Raw genomic sequence first — 17,691 nt, 5'->3', positions numbered from 1 at the left:
GTCGCTGCTGCTGCTGCTGCTGCTGTTGCTGCGACTAAACTTGTTGTTGCCACTGGCAAAATTGCCTCCTCCTCCTGCTGCTGCTGCTGCTGCTGTTGTTCCTCCTCTGCTGTCGCCGGTTGCTGTTTGTTATTTTGATTCTTATTGCGCTTATTACGATTACGATTACGATTGCGATTACGATTATTTGGCATCGTCTACGTCGCGTTCAAGCCTGCAAAACTTTTCGTACCACCAAACAAAAGAAACGAGACTTCAAGTTTTTCTCTTAGTGTCTATGTGTGTTTATTAGTGGCTTTGTGTGTGTTGGATTTGTTGTGCCTGCTTGTTGCAATGTGCCTGACAATTACGCATTCGACGCGTTCGCCGCCTTCAATCAGCTAAATCTAAAAATTGCTTTTATTCGTGTGCGTTTTTTTTTATGCTCTTGTTTCTTTTTGTTTTTTGTTGCTTTTGCTTTTGCTTTTGCTTTTGGTTTTATAATATTGCTCGTTTTTTTTTTTGTCGTCGTTGTCGTCGTTTAGGGATTTCTCTCTCAGTGTCACTCGTCGCCGGACAGAAACACAACTAAATCCAAAAAACTGATCAGCCGATCAACCAAAACGACGACGAGCCGGCATTTCAAGCAGCGACAACGACAGCGTCAGCGTCTACGTCGACGTCGACGTCAACGTTAACGTCAGCGACAACTGCGACTGCGACACTCGTCCGCCCGGCTAAAGTTTGACACGCGCTCGTCGCTGCACAACTTTTGATCCGTATATCATAAACACATCATATATGAATGTATATAAATATGTATATATATTTAAATAAACATATCACATAATTGTTGGTTGGCACCAAAAACCCGAGAAGAAGAAAAATAAAATAGAATTTTCGAATTTGTACGTTTCAGTTTCCCACTTTCGCTCTCATCGAGAATTTTGTATCTAAAAAGATTTCGTTCGACTTGTTTTGCGCGCTCGCGTTCCCGTTTCAACTTCTGCTGACGGCGACTGGCGGCTAAGGAATGGGCCATGGGCTGCTCCCAGCTGCCAAGCGGGAAACAGAAACCAAAAAGAAAAAACATAGAAAAACAGACAAAATCAAAACGAACCAGAAAAACTAAGAAAAATACCCACAACAAGAAAAGCAACAACAGCAACAACAAAAACTATTCATAATGAGGCTCGTCTGATGATAATTTTAAAAATACATGTTGCATCGTACATAGAGCAACATTTGCCTCAAGTAGTGGGAGTTGTTACTCGAAGTGAGGGGGGATTGTGGAGAGGCAGTGGCAGGGGAAGCAGAAGCAGAAGCAGAAGAAGGCGTGTGTTAAGTGCCAAGCAAACAAACAATGCGCAAAACTGTTGTACAACATATTAGTCTTTCAAGTTGTTGTCGCTGTTGTCTCTGGAACTATTTAAATGTAAATAAACAGCCAAATGAAAATCAAGTCCAAGTCATGTCAAACGTGAATGTTGCATAAACATTAAGAAGCGAAAGAATTAAATATAAATATATACACATGACGCTATAAACCAAATCGGAACTGAGCTGTTTAGAAAATGTTTTTGCGCTGCTATTTTTCAGCTGCAAATAATGTCATATTTAATTATACATTTTGGGCACGTTGAGATCTTTGAACCAAAATATCCATATGCTGCATTTTATGTTTTATTTATTCAAATAATGCCAGAAAAATGAAGAACTCTGCTTTCAGATGTTTCAGCTTTTCAACGAGCAAATAACTTATCTGATATAGAAAAGGAAATCATTTTCTATTCAATAGAATACTTCCATATAACGTGTGATGCATGTTTTTGGCACGTTGCTCCTCAATAATTGCGCAAATATTATATTTTCCAATATTCATATATATAATTAAACAAAAATATGAGCTACAAACTTAATGATTTTACTTTGTTCATGTTTTGTTGGTTTTTTTGATCAAGCAGAAATGAAAAGGGGAATTACCTGTTTTTTTACGAGTCAGATAAGCAAACCAAGTGGTTTTAACTTATAAGCCATAATTACTAAAATGAGATAAATATTTTTAGAATATCTTCTGAGTCAAATTTATTTTTGGTTTTAGGAACTCACTTTGAATGGTGAAGTGTGTCTCTAAATCTCTCTAAAATCCAAGAAATATTTTTAAAATATCTTGTAAACACAAATGGTTCAATTTTGGGTTTCGAAACACACTTTTAATCTGAATAGTGAAGTTGTTCTAATTTGTAAGACTGCAATAACACTTCAAATCGAACAGCTAATTTGAAAATTTCTCTAAATTTAATTTTATGTTTGGAATGTGAGTAGTGAAGTGGTTCTAATTTCTCTCCACTGTAACCTATAATTACCAATGAAGATATTTTTAAAATATATTTTAAAATATATTTAATTTTGGGTCTCGAAACACACTTTTTCTAAGACGAATCTGAATAGTGATGTGATGTGTGTGATTATTGTAACCAATAATTAAACCAAAATATAATAATAAGAAATCTAAAATCTAAGAAGTATTTTTTAAAACTCCTTTTAGGTCAATTTTTTAATTTTGGGCTTCGAATCTGAATAGTCAAATGTAAGCTATAATTACTAATTTTCCTAATATTTTTACAGACAATAACATTAAATTTTAGGTTTCGAGCATCACTTTGTGTCTACATATATAAATTTGATCTTCTTTTATTAGCCTCCTCAGTCTAATGTTGCAACTATAAATCATTTATCTTCCTACAATAACGTCTAAATTAAAAAAATTAAATTGAAATTTACCTAATTTTACCCACCCTCGCACACACAGTATATTCAATAGGCAATATGCCCAAACAAATCACTTACAACGCATTTGAATCACACACGGAAATATTCTCAGAGTGCTGTCTACTCAACTGCAATGTGTGTGTGTGTGTGTGTGTGTGTGTGAGTATCTATGTACAACTTATGGCATTTTCAAGATATTTTTCGTGCGTAATTTCTTTCAATTTGTATCTTTTTTTGTTGGTCTTGTTTCGTAGTCTTTGGTCTTCGTTCTCTGTTCGCCGTTCTCTGTTTTCCGTTCTTCGGTGTGTGTACACTTGAATAATTTTTACGAGTTGAAATTGAAGCATTATTTTCGACTGGCAAAGTGTGCCGGCTCATATATATATATATATATATATATATATATAGTCTACACAGATACACCAATATATGCATATATATTCTACTGGGCCATGCGGTTAGTAGTCGTTGATTTATTTTTAAAAGTACTTAATGGATTTCAATTTCTTTGCTTTCTTTGACTTTAACCACCTCTGCCTCTCCGTCACCCTCCCTTTTAATCGTCTTCTCATTCGTCATGGGGCACAAATAGATCTGTGGATCCCTGTCAGGTGCCAGACGATGAGCGGCCGGAGGAGCAAACGGCCAAGTGGAAAATTGTGCACGTGATGCAAATGAACTGCAATGAGTAAGCCGGAAGGCGGTGGTGGGTTGGGGAGGCATTAAGATTATGCAACAGTCAGGAAATTCACAGCTGAAGTTTAACCCTTGAATGACCGAAAGAATGGCAAACACTTCAGAGCAGTCTTAACACTTGCTACCTAATTAAAAACCTATTAAAACGGCAATTTCCTACGATAAACAGACATAAAGGCTAAGAAACACCTTCCGCCCCTACACCCCCCACACCACCTCACTCTTCATCGCCCCTTCTCTTTCTCTCATGTTTTTTGTTTTTCTTTTTTTGGTTTGACTTCCGTTGATTTTGTGGCACCTTTTTGTTTTTGTGGTTTTCAAATGGCCCAGAGCATTATCGGATTATGTTTTCTTCCAAGTACTATTTAGGAACATGTGATCCAACTTTTCGAGATGAATGAGTTTCTTTTTTCAACTATTATTATACAAAATCGATAGCAACAAAGGCAACATAAATAATTTCAATAGATATTCGTATCATGTTCTATATAATTGCCTGAGTTATCTTTCGGTTTTGTTTGCACACTGCTGATAAGGACGAGGTTCCCCACAATTGAATGAATTTTCTATGTTCAATTTAGGGGGGCAAAAATCATTGGAAATGTTCACAATCGCTGCGCATTATGCAAAAGGTGGCACAAATTTGTATTGGGAAACATTCCTTAGCAATGCTAAAGCTAAAGTAAACTTGAAAAAAATTCAAATAAGATATCAAATTTGTAATATCCTAAAAAAATAATAAATATATATTTAGTAAATTATATATATTTAATATCGCAAGAGTCACTTTTATTAATCCTATAGCTGTAACTCAGGTGAGCTTTTGTATGAATTATTTATTTTTTCCAAGACATTTTAACAAAGCTCTCTGGTAACATTTCTAATTGTACTCCTTATAGTTTGGCAAAAAATGATCTGTATCTTATTGAGCACTATAAACAGCTAAAAAAAAAGTGGAGACAGTCACCGGACCAAAGTCCAGGATTCCATTATAGGAATCCTTGGTAGAGACTCCCATACCTTGGTAAAAAAAACATGTGCCGATGTTTACAATACGTTATAAGTCTGTTAGGAAAAATATTCGCTGATTTCTTTAATATATTGTAGCAAAACTGATAAGTGTACGAATAATTTTTTGGCCAAAAAAAGTATATTGTTCAAAATAATTGCTCCGTTTTGAGCTTTCAATGATAAAAATCACAAAAATTAACACCAAAACATATTTAACATGCCCGAATGCAAATGTTTAATAAATCTCGTGCAAATTTACACTGAAAATCAAAATGTATTCATGAATTTGCAGGGTATTTGAAAATCAATGAGGCCTATTGATTTTGACTGTGCTTTGTTTTTGGGTTGTTGATATTTGTGCTGCTAATTAGCATAGATTTTTAACGTTGCTTTTAAGCATTTGTTGTTTAGCTGTTGCTGCCTCTACATTTGCCTACACTTTTGGTGCTGCATTTGTTGTTGTTGCTGTTGTTGCTGTTGTTGTATTTGTGTTTACGTATGCGTAATTTATTTCTCTCCCTCTCTCTCTCTCTCTCTCTTCCTCTCTCTCTGTCTATTTGCTTTTTACACACACACACACACAGATAGACAGACAGACACTCTCTTTGGGGCAGTTGTAATATAAACAAAATATTTACTAAATTAATTTATGGCTGGCGCGCTCTTAATTCTGCAGCCACCCACCAACAGCGACGTCGACGCCGGCGCTGACGTCACGGCTGCGTCAGCAGCGCAGCCCGCGCACGCGGTGAGGTCAACGTCAAAAGGCGTAAGTCGGCAAATTACAAAAGCAAAAAAAAAGCACACGACTAGCAAGCGCAAGCAAAGCGGCGCATTTAGTAGTCAATTAATTGCTAAATCGTCGGTTTATATCAAAGACATTGCCACAGTCCGCTGTCCACTGTCCGCTGTTTGGTTGCTGTGTGCCGCGTTCTTCTTCAATGCAACGCGTACGTGCGCCAACTGAATCGTTGAATCGTTGAATCGTTGAATCTGCATTTGAATCTCAGAGTCCCAAAAAGAAAGCACGATATGGGGGAATAATGAGGAGAGCGGCCAATTGGGCTCGGGGGGCCGATGCCGGTCAACGACTGTTGTTGTGTGTGTGATTTTTGGGCGCACAGTGTGGCCAGATTGATTTGCCCACAATAGACAAACAGGCAGGCAACGTTTTGCTTGCCTTATCTATCCGTTTGAAGAGTGAACGAGAAAACTTTGCATTATAAATTTTGAAGTGGCTAAAAATCGAACAATGATCTCAGCGCCTCAGCCTTGGCGGCCAAGTGTTAAACTTGACGCTTAATTACAAATTTGCGAAACAGTCTGCTAAATGCTACCTTAGACCATGAACCCATTTCCCCCATCTCCCTTGCCGATTCCCACCCCCTCCACGCTATGTGCAAATAAAAAGTATACATTAAGGTCGTTGCGTCAGACGGTAAGATATTGTGGTCCTCAGCTTTTACAGTTACAGGCAAAAACAAAACAAAGCTAAAACACACACAAAGGCAAAAGGAAATACACACAGTCTTTGGCTGCTATAATTCGCTATAAATAGCATCAACTTCGTATACTAACAACAACAACTGTATTGTGTATTGTGTATTGTGTAGCACAGTGTAAATGCTGTTATATTATTTTCGTTTATTTTTTCGTTTTATTTTATTCTTTTTTGTTATTCGTTTCGCTGTCTTCTTTCGGAACGCGCTCGCGATCGCACAACGTCAAAGTCGAAGTTCTAATGGCAACTGAAGCTTTGCAAGCTTCACACACATCGTCAGCGAGAACCGACAACAACAGCAATAACAACAACGAAAACAACTGTTTGTCACCTGGCAACCCGACAGCGGCAACAAAAACGTTTCCTCTACAGACTGCGAGCCGGTAACAACAACAATAATAACAATAACAACAACTACTAAAAACTGCGGTGATAAGTTTGCCAAAGTTGTTAACTGATTGTTCTTGTTGTTGTTGCTGCTGGCGTTGTTATTGCGTTTGCGGTTTATTTGTGCTCAACAAAAGCTAATTATTGTAGTGTTCTCTGCCTCTCTCTCTCTCTCTCTCTTTCATCGACTCACTCGCTTTGTTGCTTCGCAGCTCGCTCTCCGCGTTTTCGATTTCCTGCTACCTCAAATCAATCGAATTCACCAATAGCAAGCTTGTCTTTTAATGTGATACCCTTCTACAAAAGTATTACAAGTTTGATAAGCCTTTTGTCATAATAGATAATAAATACTATAAATAATACTTTGTTATTTTTCAAAAAAAATAGTAATAAAAACTTTTAATACCTCATTAAAAATAAATATTAGTATATTTTGGAATTCATAATTAGATCAAATTTTATTTTTATGGATTTGCCAAGCAAATTGTTATTTACTTCACTATAAAAAATCTTTCAAATGCTTGAAATATGAGAATCTCTTATACATAAATAGATCTGACTTAAAGTTCTTTGAATTTTACAAAAAAAAAATATTAAAAATGTTAATCAATGAAGTTAAATAAAATTTTAGTTCATTCAGGAATCCATAATTAGATTAACTTTTCTATTATATTAAAGCCAAAGCTTGAAAGATTTACCACAGAGAGCTTATTAGACAGCTTTAGATATCTTTCCAATCTATTTCTTAATATGACATGCAAATTTGAACTTTTTTTAGAGTATACAGGCGGATACTTTACAAAAAGAAAATTCCACTCCAGTTGTAATTCTGATGATAGACCAACTCACAGCTGTTTTGCTGAGCACCTAGTACAAGCAAACAGAAGGCTTTGGGATTTTGCCAGATAACTGACAGCTGGAAACAGCTTTCAATTTCATCTGGCCATCAGCTGGAAGCGGATTCGTCAATCTCGGAGTAGAACGCTGAAGCCACTCGGAGCTTTGAAGTACAATTAATGCCCATTAATCAGGCACACAACTTTTGCTAAACGTCAATTACGAGAGGCAACTTATCGGGTTTCTTTAAATTTAAATGGGTTTTTCTTTTTTTTTTTTTGCTATTTTTGTTTTATTGTTTGTTCAACTATTAAATCATGCGCATAAATAAAATATATGAAAACATTGCAGTCGAAAGTAGCCGACTTTGTAATACTTTGCAAATATATATAGAGTGATTCCAGCAGAAATAAGGTTAATAATAGACAGATTAAGCAATGCCAAACATAAATTAATTTAGTAATAATAATGAAACAATTAATTAAAATCTGAGACAGTCTGCAGTCACTCTTCTGCAAACAATCCATCAAATAAGAAACAAACTAAATAATTAAATTAATTACCAATATTCAATAATAAATTATAAAATAAAAATTGCATTGATTCAATTATAATTGTAAATCAAACTATAAAAGACTTTGAATTCTACTTGAAATAGCATTTTGATCTCACATTAAACCTAATGCAATAACTAATAGTATTTGCTCTCAATAAAAGAGTATAATAATCAAAAAAGGCAGAGTGCAAAACACGAATACCTGATAAAAGAAAAGGCTTATCAGGCATTTAAAAAAAGAAATACACGTTGTACATACGATTATTCAATATATACATTTCCAAGTGTGTGTATGATGTGGATGTCTAGTTTGGTAGACTTTCGTACACACAATCTGCAATTTTATCAATATTTAATCAAGCATTTGCAAATCAAAAGCAGCACATGGGCAAAAGCTCTTTAAAGTAATTGCTAGCCATGAAAGCCAACCAAACCAAAGAAGAAAAACAGGGCGTTTGAAAAACGCCCAACATTTCAAATTTGAATAATAATTGTATAACAAATAGATAACAAATGAATGCTAATTGCACTTGAGATCTGTTTCGCTTTCAGTCAGAACCAAAATAAATATAATAATTCCAACAACGCATTTATCTGCGCTCTCTGAATCATATGCCAAAATTCAAAAAACGTATTAGCACTTTTTTTACGCGTTTTCGTTCGGTTTTTGGCAACCGAAACGATCATTAAATTTGAAAACAAAAACTGGAAATATATGAGCGAAAAACCATCAGATAAAGTCAGGTGTCAACTGAGTGGCGCTACCCAAAAAAAATAAAAATACCGCAAAAACAAGACTACTTATAGATATTCATAATAAACGCAAACAAGTAAAAGTGCTCTATTCGAAAGTGCTCGAACAGGAGATACCCTGCTTCCACAATTGGATTTTAATGTATTTTAAATCGATTTTTTAATTTTTCTCTCATGTTGAGACAATTTATAATAATTTAGTTTGCTTAGTCCAATTGGTTGAGGAGTGTAATCAATCCTGTCATGTTTATTTAATTTATTATTTAATTAATATCGACTAATATCAGTCGGAACAAAAAGAGTAAATAGTAAAAAATAAAATAAATATAATTTAAAAATTTAACTTTAAAGATTTTAAAGATTTCTGCGAGTTTTTAATTTCAAAATTGGTCTCTCATTTATTGCAATGGTTAAGGGGAACATAGAAAAATACTTATCATATATACTTATAAAAATATATGGAAATTGTAAATATTGACAGATTTGTAAGGCTTATCCTATGCGAATTTTATCATTATTTTAAATATATAATGTCAGTGCTTCTTCTTGATTTCTTATTACGCTGTTGACATTGAAAAAAAGGTGTGAATTAAATAAGCAGAACTTTGTTATGTGTTTTCAAAGGCAGCAAATCGTTTTGTAAAAGGAAACATTTATTTAGATAGTTGCACAAAGACATACCAATACACACTGCTACTATTTCTAATCGATAGTAGTAATTAGTTATTGATAAGTCTGACAGAAAGTAAGTCAAGACATTTGAAAATTGAAGTTTCCCAGAAAGTGCTGCAGCTGTGACATTTCCCATTTTTGACTATACATATATATATATATATATATATATATATTAAATATTCATTCGAGCTTGGGTATTCGGTCTCTACAAAAGCGATACAATGGGTTGGTTGGCTGTGGCTTTGGGTCTTATCCCCCAACCCATAAAATAAGTCATCGGTCAATGGCTTTCAAAGCAATGACAATAACTTCAATAGCTTTTAGCCAGTGGCACTTTAACTGTCGTCGTTTCGTTTCATATTTTATTCAATCCCCGCAGCGACATTGTTGTGGTTTCTGGTTTCCGGGGGCGGAGTCGTAATGGGAGTCGGTGACGGGGGGCGGAGGCGTGGCTCTTAGCTCCATTTCTTGGCCAAGTGTCGGTTTAATTAAGTACTTTAGCCGCATTAATTGGGCGTGAAGCATGAATGAATGATTAAGTTGCCGGCTGTCGATGTAATTCAATATGCTACTTGATAAATTATCATTTATCGCACAGCCTTTGCAAAACATCTAAAAACCTACGTTGCGCCCACGATAAATGCCCAAAACTTGATTTAACTTATTATGATAATTGTATTGCATTTATGTGGAGTTTATCTGTGATATCATTTAAGCCAGCATCATTTTAAAATATATATTAATGAGTCGGTTGCATCTGAATCATTATTATTTATTTAATGTCGACTAATATCAGCCTACACAGAAAAATTAAAAAAGTAAGAAATAAAACAGATTAAAAATATTATTTAATATTTAACTTTAAATATAAAAATTTATACAAACGCATTGCGTTCAAATTATTACTTCCCGTGCTGATCCTCATTTTCTTTCGATTTTAAAGCATATCTTGAAACTCACAAGATCTAGAGGTAAACATTTTTACACATAAATTAATACACAAATGGATCGCACCAAAATGGGAAATAACCCATTTTTCGAGGTATGACATAGTTCTCATATTTTTATGGCATGGTCTACAAATTTTGATGATGATCGGAAGATCACACAGAAGTGTGGGACTCAAAAATGGAGAAACACGACGAGTGTCTGGTTTTGTGTATATATACACAGGGTATACTGAAATTGGGCAATTTTCTCTAGAGCACTCTTAACTGCTCGCTTATATAATTTATACATCCTATGAAAACTGCTGCAACTTTTTGATTCTTTTTGAAATATTTTTTATTATTAAGAATTATATATATTTAACCATATCCGTCTGTCCGTTCACCTGCCTGTCTGTATGAACGGATCTGAAAGACTTTAGGAGTTAATAACTTCAAATTTTGAATACATTTTCTCATAAGCCAGCTCAAAAATAGACACATTAAGTAACGCAATCGATGATTAGATATACCCTTTCAATTGATATTGAAATTAATATACATAAGCATATTTTTTATCAATTGTAAGAATGTATTTAAGAATCGGATAAGAAACACCCAAACAATCTATTCTCATATTGATCTAAAAAAAAATTAGCAAGTGAAATACAGCTCTCAGCATACATTTTTTAAATTCCACTATATTTTTGGCATAGATTAATCGACATTAGACTAACGTATTAACTAGCATTTTGTTTGTTAACTAGCAATTTGTTTTTGTTAAATATCATTGTTGTATAAAAAAGACGACTTTGCAATTCTGTATAACAAATTCAAGTGTAACTTCTTCTTTTTCAATATAATTACAACCTTTGGCAAAGTTCCCAATTTTTTCCCCAAAATGAATAAACTTTTTGGATTTTGTTTGTTCTCTAGATAAATTTTGCATATGACGAAAGTAAACAATGTCTACAATATTCCAATTCTTATTCAAATAATCATTATTGCCCTTTTTGATAATGTTAAAGAAAATTAAGCGCTTTTGTTACTATCGCTCACATTTTACATTGACAATATTTATATACATATATATATATATATATATATATATATTTACATACATATTTATTTATTGATGAAAAAACTTAAACTTTTGCCGGCTGTCTTATCAAAATTGGTGGCATGTCGCTATGACCGTTGTTGCTTCGTAAACAAAGGCAGAATAATAAATAATACTAAAACTGAGCACAAAGACACTCACAGTGGTTTCGGTGGCGTATAATTAATATGCGCGAATGCGCGATTTACTGAAAGTTGTCGCTTGTGACAGGTGAAATTAAATAATTAGATAGACATGTGTGGTCACCAAATAAAATATATGATATTTATAATAAAATAGCCAAATAAAAAGCCCAAAGAGAACTGGAAATTTCATTTGCATGCTCTGCCCCAAACATCCGGTCATTACAAAATTAATTGAACTATGACCAAATGCTGCCCCAAACAACCCGGCAGAGTATAATTTAAAACGAATTAAAATCACACACACATACACACACACACACAGAAAAACATATATAAAAATACGTTGCACACAGATATTTATCTAGATCCATACACAAATATAGAGAGCGAGACACAATTTAGAGCGTATATATTGTGCCATTTTTGGTTGGCTTTAATCGGTATACAAATATTTAATATTTTATCACATATCACATTTCACATCATCATCATCATTTGCGAGCATAATTAACCAGCTCTATTCTGCTCTATCTTCTCCATATACCCAAAAGCCAAATTATATATTTCATATATTCCTCAATAAGTGCTTATCGCACTTGGATTTAAATATTTAATGAAGCGAAGGTCGCATTTTATTTTCTTGGACTCGCGTGCACGTATAACAGTTTCATTTTATACCACTGTAGAACAGTTGGAATTTGTCTAGGCTAAGCACAGATTGGCATACATAGGGACATAAAATAAATGCGAAAGAAGAAGACACCAACTAGAAAAAAACTCAATTCGGAACTTTGCGTTCGCAATTAACGGTCTAATTTGATAAGGCTAATTAATGGCACAGTGGAGTGGGGGGAGGGGTGGGGCGGGGATGGGTAATATACAAATTAATAACTCACGTTGTGCTTGTGGCAAACGAGTAATCGTTTATCGTTGTTAACGCCTTCAGCTGATGCTGCTGCTGCTGCTGATGTTGCTGATGCTGCTGCTGCTGCTGCTGCTGCTGCTACTGCAGACCATACACATGCACACGTAAACACTCACGTACTTTCAAGTAGTAACTGTTAAACGGTTAACGGCTAATGGTTAAACGGTTAGCGGGTGGCTCACGATGGACCCAAGTTATATCTCTTAACAAAATTTCACGCGCGCGTCTTAACTGTTGTTGTTGTTGCTGCTGCTGCTGCTGGTGCGATGATGATCGAATTCAGCGTTGTTGTTGTTGTTGTTGTTGGGTGCAAAATAACACTCGCACTTACACTCACACTCACACACTCACACTCTCTCTCTCGTATTCGGACTCGCACTCACGCCGACAACTTGACTTGGCAAAACTTCTATAGTAACTAAATAGCAGGGGCCTACGGTATCGTATAGCACAAAACAACGGCGTATTTGGCGACAGCGACGTGCACGCTGGCAGCGACAGAGCAGAGTCTCTGAAGCACAGTGGTCCGCAACCGCATTTAAATGCCCACAAAATTGTAGCGAAAATATTAAGTAAACAATGACTATACAAGATTAATTTTATCTTGTGCTGAAGTTAGTCTTTCGACAATTTCAACACTAAGATCTATTTAACTTCAAAGATTGATAGATGTGATTACGACAAATTAAAATTTCACAAAGTTGAATTGAACAAACCTCTAAATGAATGATTTTATAACTTTCTTAAAGCTAGTATTCAAAATTCATTGTGAACGTAGACCATTGAATACTTTCACAATTAATTCCTGATACAAAATTTCTTAACTTTATTAATTTATATATTATTTGCAACAACTCTAAGACAATTACTGCAATTAAACCATATTTCTTCATAAACCCTAGTAGAAAACAATGTAAAGTTTTCAAATATATTAAGATGCCGTAATTACTAGTCCTCTAAAGCAAACAACAGCTAAACTTAGAAAGCATTTCTACATTTCATATATATTTTACTATTCAGAAATATATTTCTGAAAAATAGCTGCGTAATTTAAAGAAATTTGTTGGGATAATAAGAAGAAGAATATATCGGAATATTTATTTAAAGTAATTATTTCTGTAAGCCAAAACATTCTTCTAATTTTCCGAGCGATTTTCATATTAAGGCGATTTTCTGAGCTTCGGGGCAACTTTTTTCAGAGGTTATAATCATATCTAATGTCCATATTGTCAAATTTGTATTGAAAAATTATGTGAGATATTTTTTGCCCATTAACATTTTTGCTCAACACTTTCAGATAACAATGTGCCACTGTGCGTTGCTTTTTGATTAGTTTGACGTTGACTTGTTGCTGCCAACGCTGACTGCGACTTCAGCGGCGAGTGGTGGGTGCTATGGGTCTCAGAGTCAGACTCTGGCCGTCTCTGCCTCTGCTTCTGCTTCTGCTTTTGCATCAGCTGCCTGCTTTCTGCTTCGGTCTCTGGGAGCTCTGCTCTGTAGCCGGCTTTGGCTCCGGCTCTGCCTTTGGCTCTGGCTTGGCTTCGGCTTTGGCGTGACTTGTTGACGATTTGTTGTTGATTTTGTTGTTTTTGTTTTGTTTGCTGCGAGACTGCGCGCTCTGCGCTTGGAGGGCACGAACCACAGATCCGATATTTTCCAATTTGTATGCATAAATTCACACACAGATGCACACACGACAAAAACAAAAAAAAAAAAAGAAAGAGGGAAAATAGGGTGCGGAGCAGGAGGTGGAGGAGAGTCAGGAGGCATGTGCATGTTCTGTGCCTCTGCCCAGAATCAACTGCCTGTCGCTGTCCAAGCGCAAAACAAAAGAATCCAAACAAACATAACAAATGTACACACAAGTTGCGAGTACTCACATACTCATGAGAACACTCGTACGAGTACGAATTCGAGTGTGCGTTCGAGTATCAGTATGAGTATGAGTATGAGTATGAGTATGAGTATGGGTATGGGTACAACTACGAGTACATGTGCGCATCTGGTTTAGGGCATGTGGCTCATAATGATGACAATGACGGCAAATTGCGGGTGGCGTTCCGTGGGTTGTACGAGAAGTTTCCAGTTGTTAACTTGTTGCACATACAACATTTTAACCATTTTTATTTTATGTTATTTCAGCAGTTTTGGTTGCAATAGATACTTATGGCGTTTACAAAATGTTAACAATTCTAATTTTATTTATTATCAGCAGTTTTGACGACACTAAATTTACACTATTGAGCATTATCTATGTACTTTGTATGACGTGGCAATGTGGCAATAAAATACATATATACATATAATGTTTTATTTGCATTTTGATAAGAAGTGTTGTAAAAAAGTAAGCTTTATATTGGCACCGATAAAAGTTGAATTCATTGAATGGCAATGTGAATGAATCTAATACGGAAATAGATAAAGATAAACTGAAAATTTGAAAATTGGAAACCAAACTCTCAAGTCTTTCCTGTTGTAACGTCAACTTCAACTTATTTTTGATATATTAGAAGTCAATGCTAAAGAACAAATGGATAACAAACCCTCCCTCGTATCTGGATAGATAAGGCAAATTATAGGGTATGGCAAACTATTTGATACTACGCCTTCATTAAAACACAACTTGATATAAGCCTATGATTGATTAAAAGCTTTTACATATTATATGTCTTTCAATAGAATATGACTTGAAAAGTGTATTGAAAAAGAAAATAAGAACTTAACTGAAATGACGAAATATCTATGTAAAATACTTAAATAAAATAAATTTAAAACTGGCTTGAAATTTACAAAATTTCCCTGAAATAAAAAATTGCCTGAAAATTAGAAAATAACAACACGAAGCACGGTAAAAATGACTTTACTTAAAAAGTCTTATTTTATTTGCCAGATATAATTTCTATTGGTAAGAAATATATCTCTAGCAAGGGTACAAAAGGTATAAGATATAAATGACTTGCTCTGAAAACTAGCAAATGTTTCTTGTTATTAAAAATAATTTCAAAACATACGAAAAAAATAATTACTTAAAATTAAAAAGGCTTTTTTATTTATCAGAAATATTTTCTATAATTCAGATATATATTTGCAGAAAAAATCTTTGCTGATTTGTTAAGATGAGCCCTTGTCATCAAGAGTATGCAAATTTTCTACAATTCAAGGCGATATTTTCACATATAATATTATAGAGTATATTATAGTATAGCTTTTTATTAGGATTGGCATACACAGAAATATTGTTATGTATTTCATACCCCTTTGGCAGCTTTGTGGGTATTTAATTTGCCTGTTGCCAGCGCAGTTCGGCGCTGTACCGCTTGCTCCGCCCCCTGCCACTTCCCCTTTCATTCACATAATGCGAGCAGCGCGTCGTCAAGCTCCAACAGACAACAGCAAGGGCGTGCACGCCTTGCCCCCTTCCCCTTTCCCCATCCCCCTCGCTCAACGTATGAATGCATATGCATATAGTAAAGGGGTCGCAGGGTCAGTTGTGTGTTTCTGCTAACAGCAGACAGCAAATGGACAGACGACAGTTATTATTGCCGCAGCACTCTTCTGTTTTTCTGCTTTTGTTAGATTTTGTTATGGTCTGTTTTCGCTTATGCGCTGAAATGTGCGCCATGGATTAAAATAAGAGAGAAATGTGAAGAAACGGAGAAACAGAGAAACAGAAACAGAGGCCGAAACAGAGGCAGAGGCAGCGGCAGAGGCAGAACGGCCAGCGATGACTTTATGACATTATTGACAATACGACAAGTCGTCGCTGCGACGGGGGAGAAGTGAGTGAGGGAGGCATGGTTCTTCAGTTTCAATGACAATGTGAATAATGAGCTCACTCTCTAATGCCACCGGACAGGCATTAGTTGTCATAGAAGCTGCAGGCACAGTACGAGTGCCTGCCTGTCAATGGAAAGGACAGCAAAGGACAGCACTGAATAGAACAGAATAGCACAGAAGAGGACAGAACTGGACACCACAAGTTGATGAATATGGGCTAAGACTGTCAGTTTGATCTATATTAAGTCGCAAGGTATATATTTATAGAGTGTGGGTCATTATTTTTATACAGAAACTTAGTTTTGTGCAATGTCTTCTTTCAACAACTTTAAAACTAAAGACTTAAAACAAGAAGTGAGTGGCAAATGTAAGCACTCAATTTTCATTCCAATAGAAGCTTCGTTTTTCAAAATTTAGCTTAAAATGACTATTCAAATTTTAATGATACCAATAATACCATAACTGTACAAAAGTAACAGGAGAGTGACAATGCTAGCAGCATGCTTATAAATGTAACAGATACGGATAATGCATAAAGACATAAAGCTTAACATAGCAGGCACATCACGCTTTTAAATCTAACAGGAGAGTGATAACCCTAACAGCAGAGCACTACACATAATGCTTAACATGGCAGGCACAGCATGCTGTTAAGGTAAGCTCTGTTAAATGAATTTCAAGGTGCTTTTGCTGCTTACCTGCTGTGCAATTTTGCGGTGTTTGACTCTTGCGTGTCAAAAATGGCGTACCGCAGTGCGGACAAGCATCCTTTTCCATTTCCGGTTCTCTTCGCACGCTTGTTGCTGTTGTTGCGCTGCAAGCTCATTAAATTAAGCACTCGTTGTACACTCAAAAAAATTGCTTAGCATCGTAGAAAATCGCTCAAACATTAAAATTTATTTTTTTTTGTAATAATGAAATAAGTGACAAAAAGAAGAGGGAGGGGGTTTCAATGCACCAAGGAAAAAGAAAGTGGCTACTACTTACTACCTGCACTACTTTGCGTAATTACTGGACACTGGGTGATTGGAAGCTAGGTTGTCCTAGCAGTTAGGTTGTCCATCCCTACCGACGTCTGTAGAAATTCTTGCGTCACTCCAAGATCTTGGAAGGTGAACACTTTTATTCCTGCGTTCTAATTTGTTCACAGATATACCGAATCTCTCCGATAATCAATCTAGACACGTTCATCCAATCCGCAGGACTTTAAACTGATGTACATTCGTAGAAGTAAAAAGCTAATGTGGACAAAGTCCACTGCGATAGTTCAATGTGCCAAGCAGCGCTCAAGTCGGCGAGGGATTTTCTCTTCCCTTGCTGACAACCGTCATAACCTAATCTAACAAAAAGCGCTTAGTGAATTCTAATGAAAACACCCTGGAAGAAAAGTCCCATTTTCTTAAGATGTTAAGATGCGCTTAGCGCTTTCCTAAATTTTAGGGCGATTTTTCTCTGAATGTACGTTTTGTTTGTTGTTAGCTGTTAGCTGTTGTTGGTTTGAGGCTCACCTGCTGAGTGTCAATATCAGAGGACCTCTCGCCCGCTGTGCTTTGAGCACACTTAACAGCTGCGCATCGCTCAAGGCGACATCCTGCAGGCGCAGCGACGACTGCAAAGGTCAAATCGAATCATTTTTATATGCATATACATA

At 35.6% G+C, this 17,691-nt stretch overlaps 1 protein-coding gene across 5 annotated transcripts in view; it reads right to left on the bottom strand.

Annotated features, from left to right (window-relative positions):
• The window catches only part of LOC6560388 (sorbin and SH3 domain-containing protein 1), a 51,915-nt gene extending 39,672 nt beyond the window's left edge, over positions 1-12,243 (bottom strand). The window contains exon 1 of one of the 5 annotated variants that reach the window (XM_043214366.1): positions 12,235-12,243. Coding sequence is in view for 1 of the 5 variants with exons in the window: in XM_043214373.1 (XP_043070308.1) it covers positions 33-194 (162 nt within the window). In the remaining 4 variants the exon portion in view is untranslated. Of the gene's footprint in view, positions 1-32; positions 422-5,338; positions 5,448-6,290; positions 6,302-12,234 lie in introns of those variants that run through there. The other 4 variants (XM_043214367.1, XM_043214368.1, XM_043214369.1 and 1 more) reach the window with 4 other exon arrangements.
• Positions 12,244-17,691: the final 5,448 nt, after the last annotated feature.

This window comes from Drosophila grimshawi, unplaced genomic scaffold, assembly GCF_018153295.1.
Source record: "Drosophila grimshawi isolate 15287-2541.00 unplaced genomic scaffold, ASM1815329v1 contig_1369, whole genome shotgun sequence".
Lineage (NCBI taxonomy): Eukaryota > Metazoa > Arthropoda > Insecta > Diptera > Drosophilidae > Drosophila > Drosophila grimshawi.
Note: the sequence above shows the minus strand (reverse complement) of the source record. Positions and strands in the feature narration are given on the sequence as shown.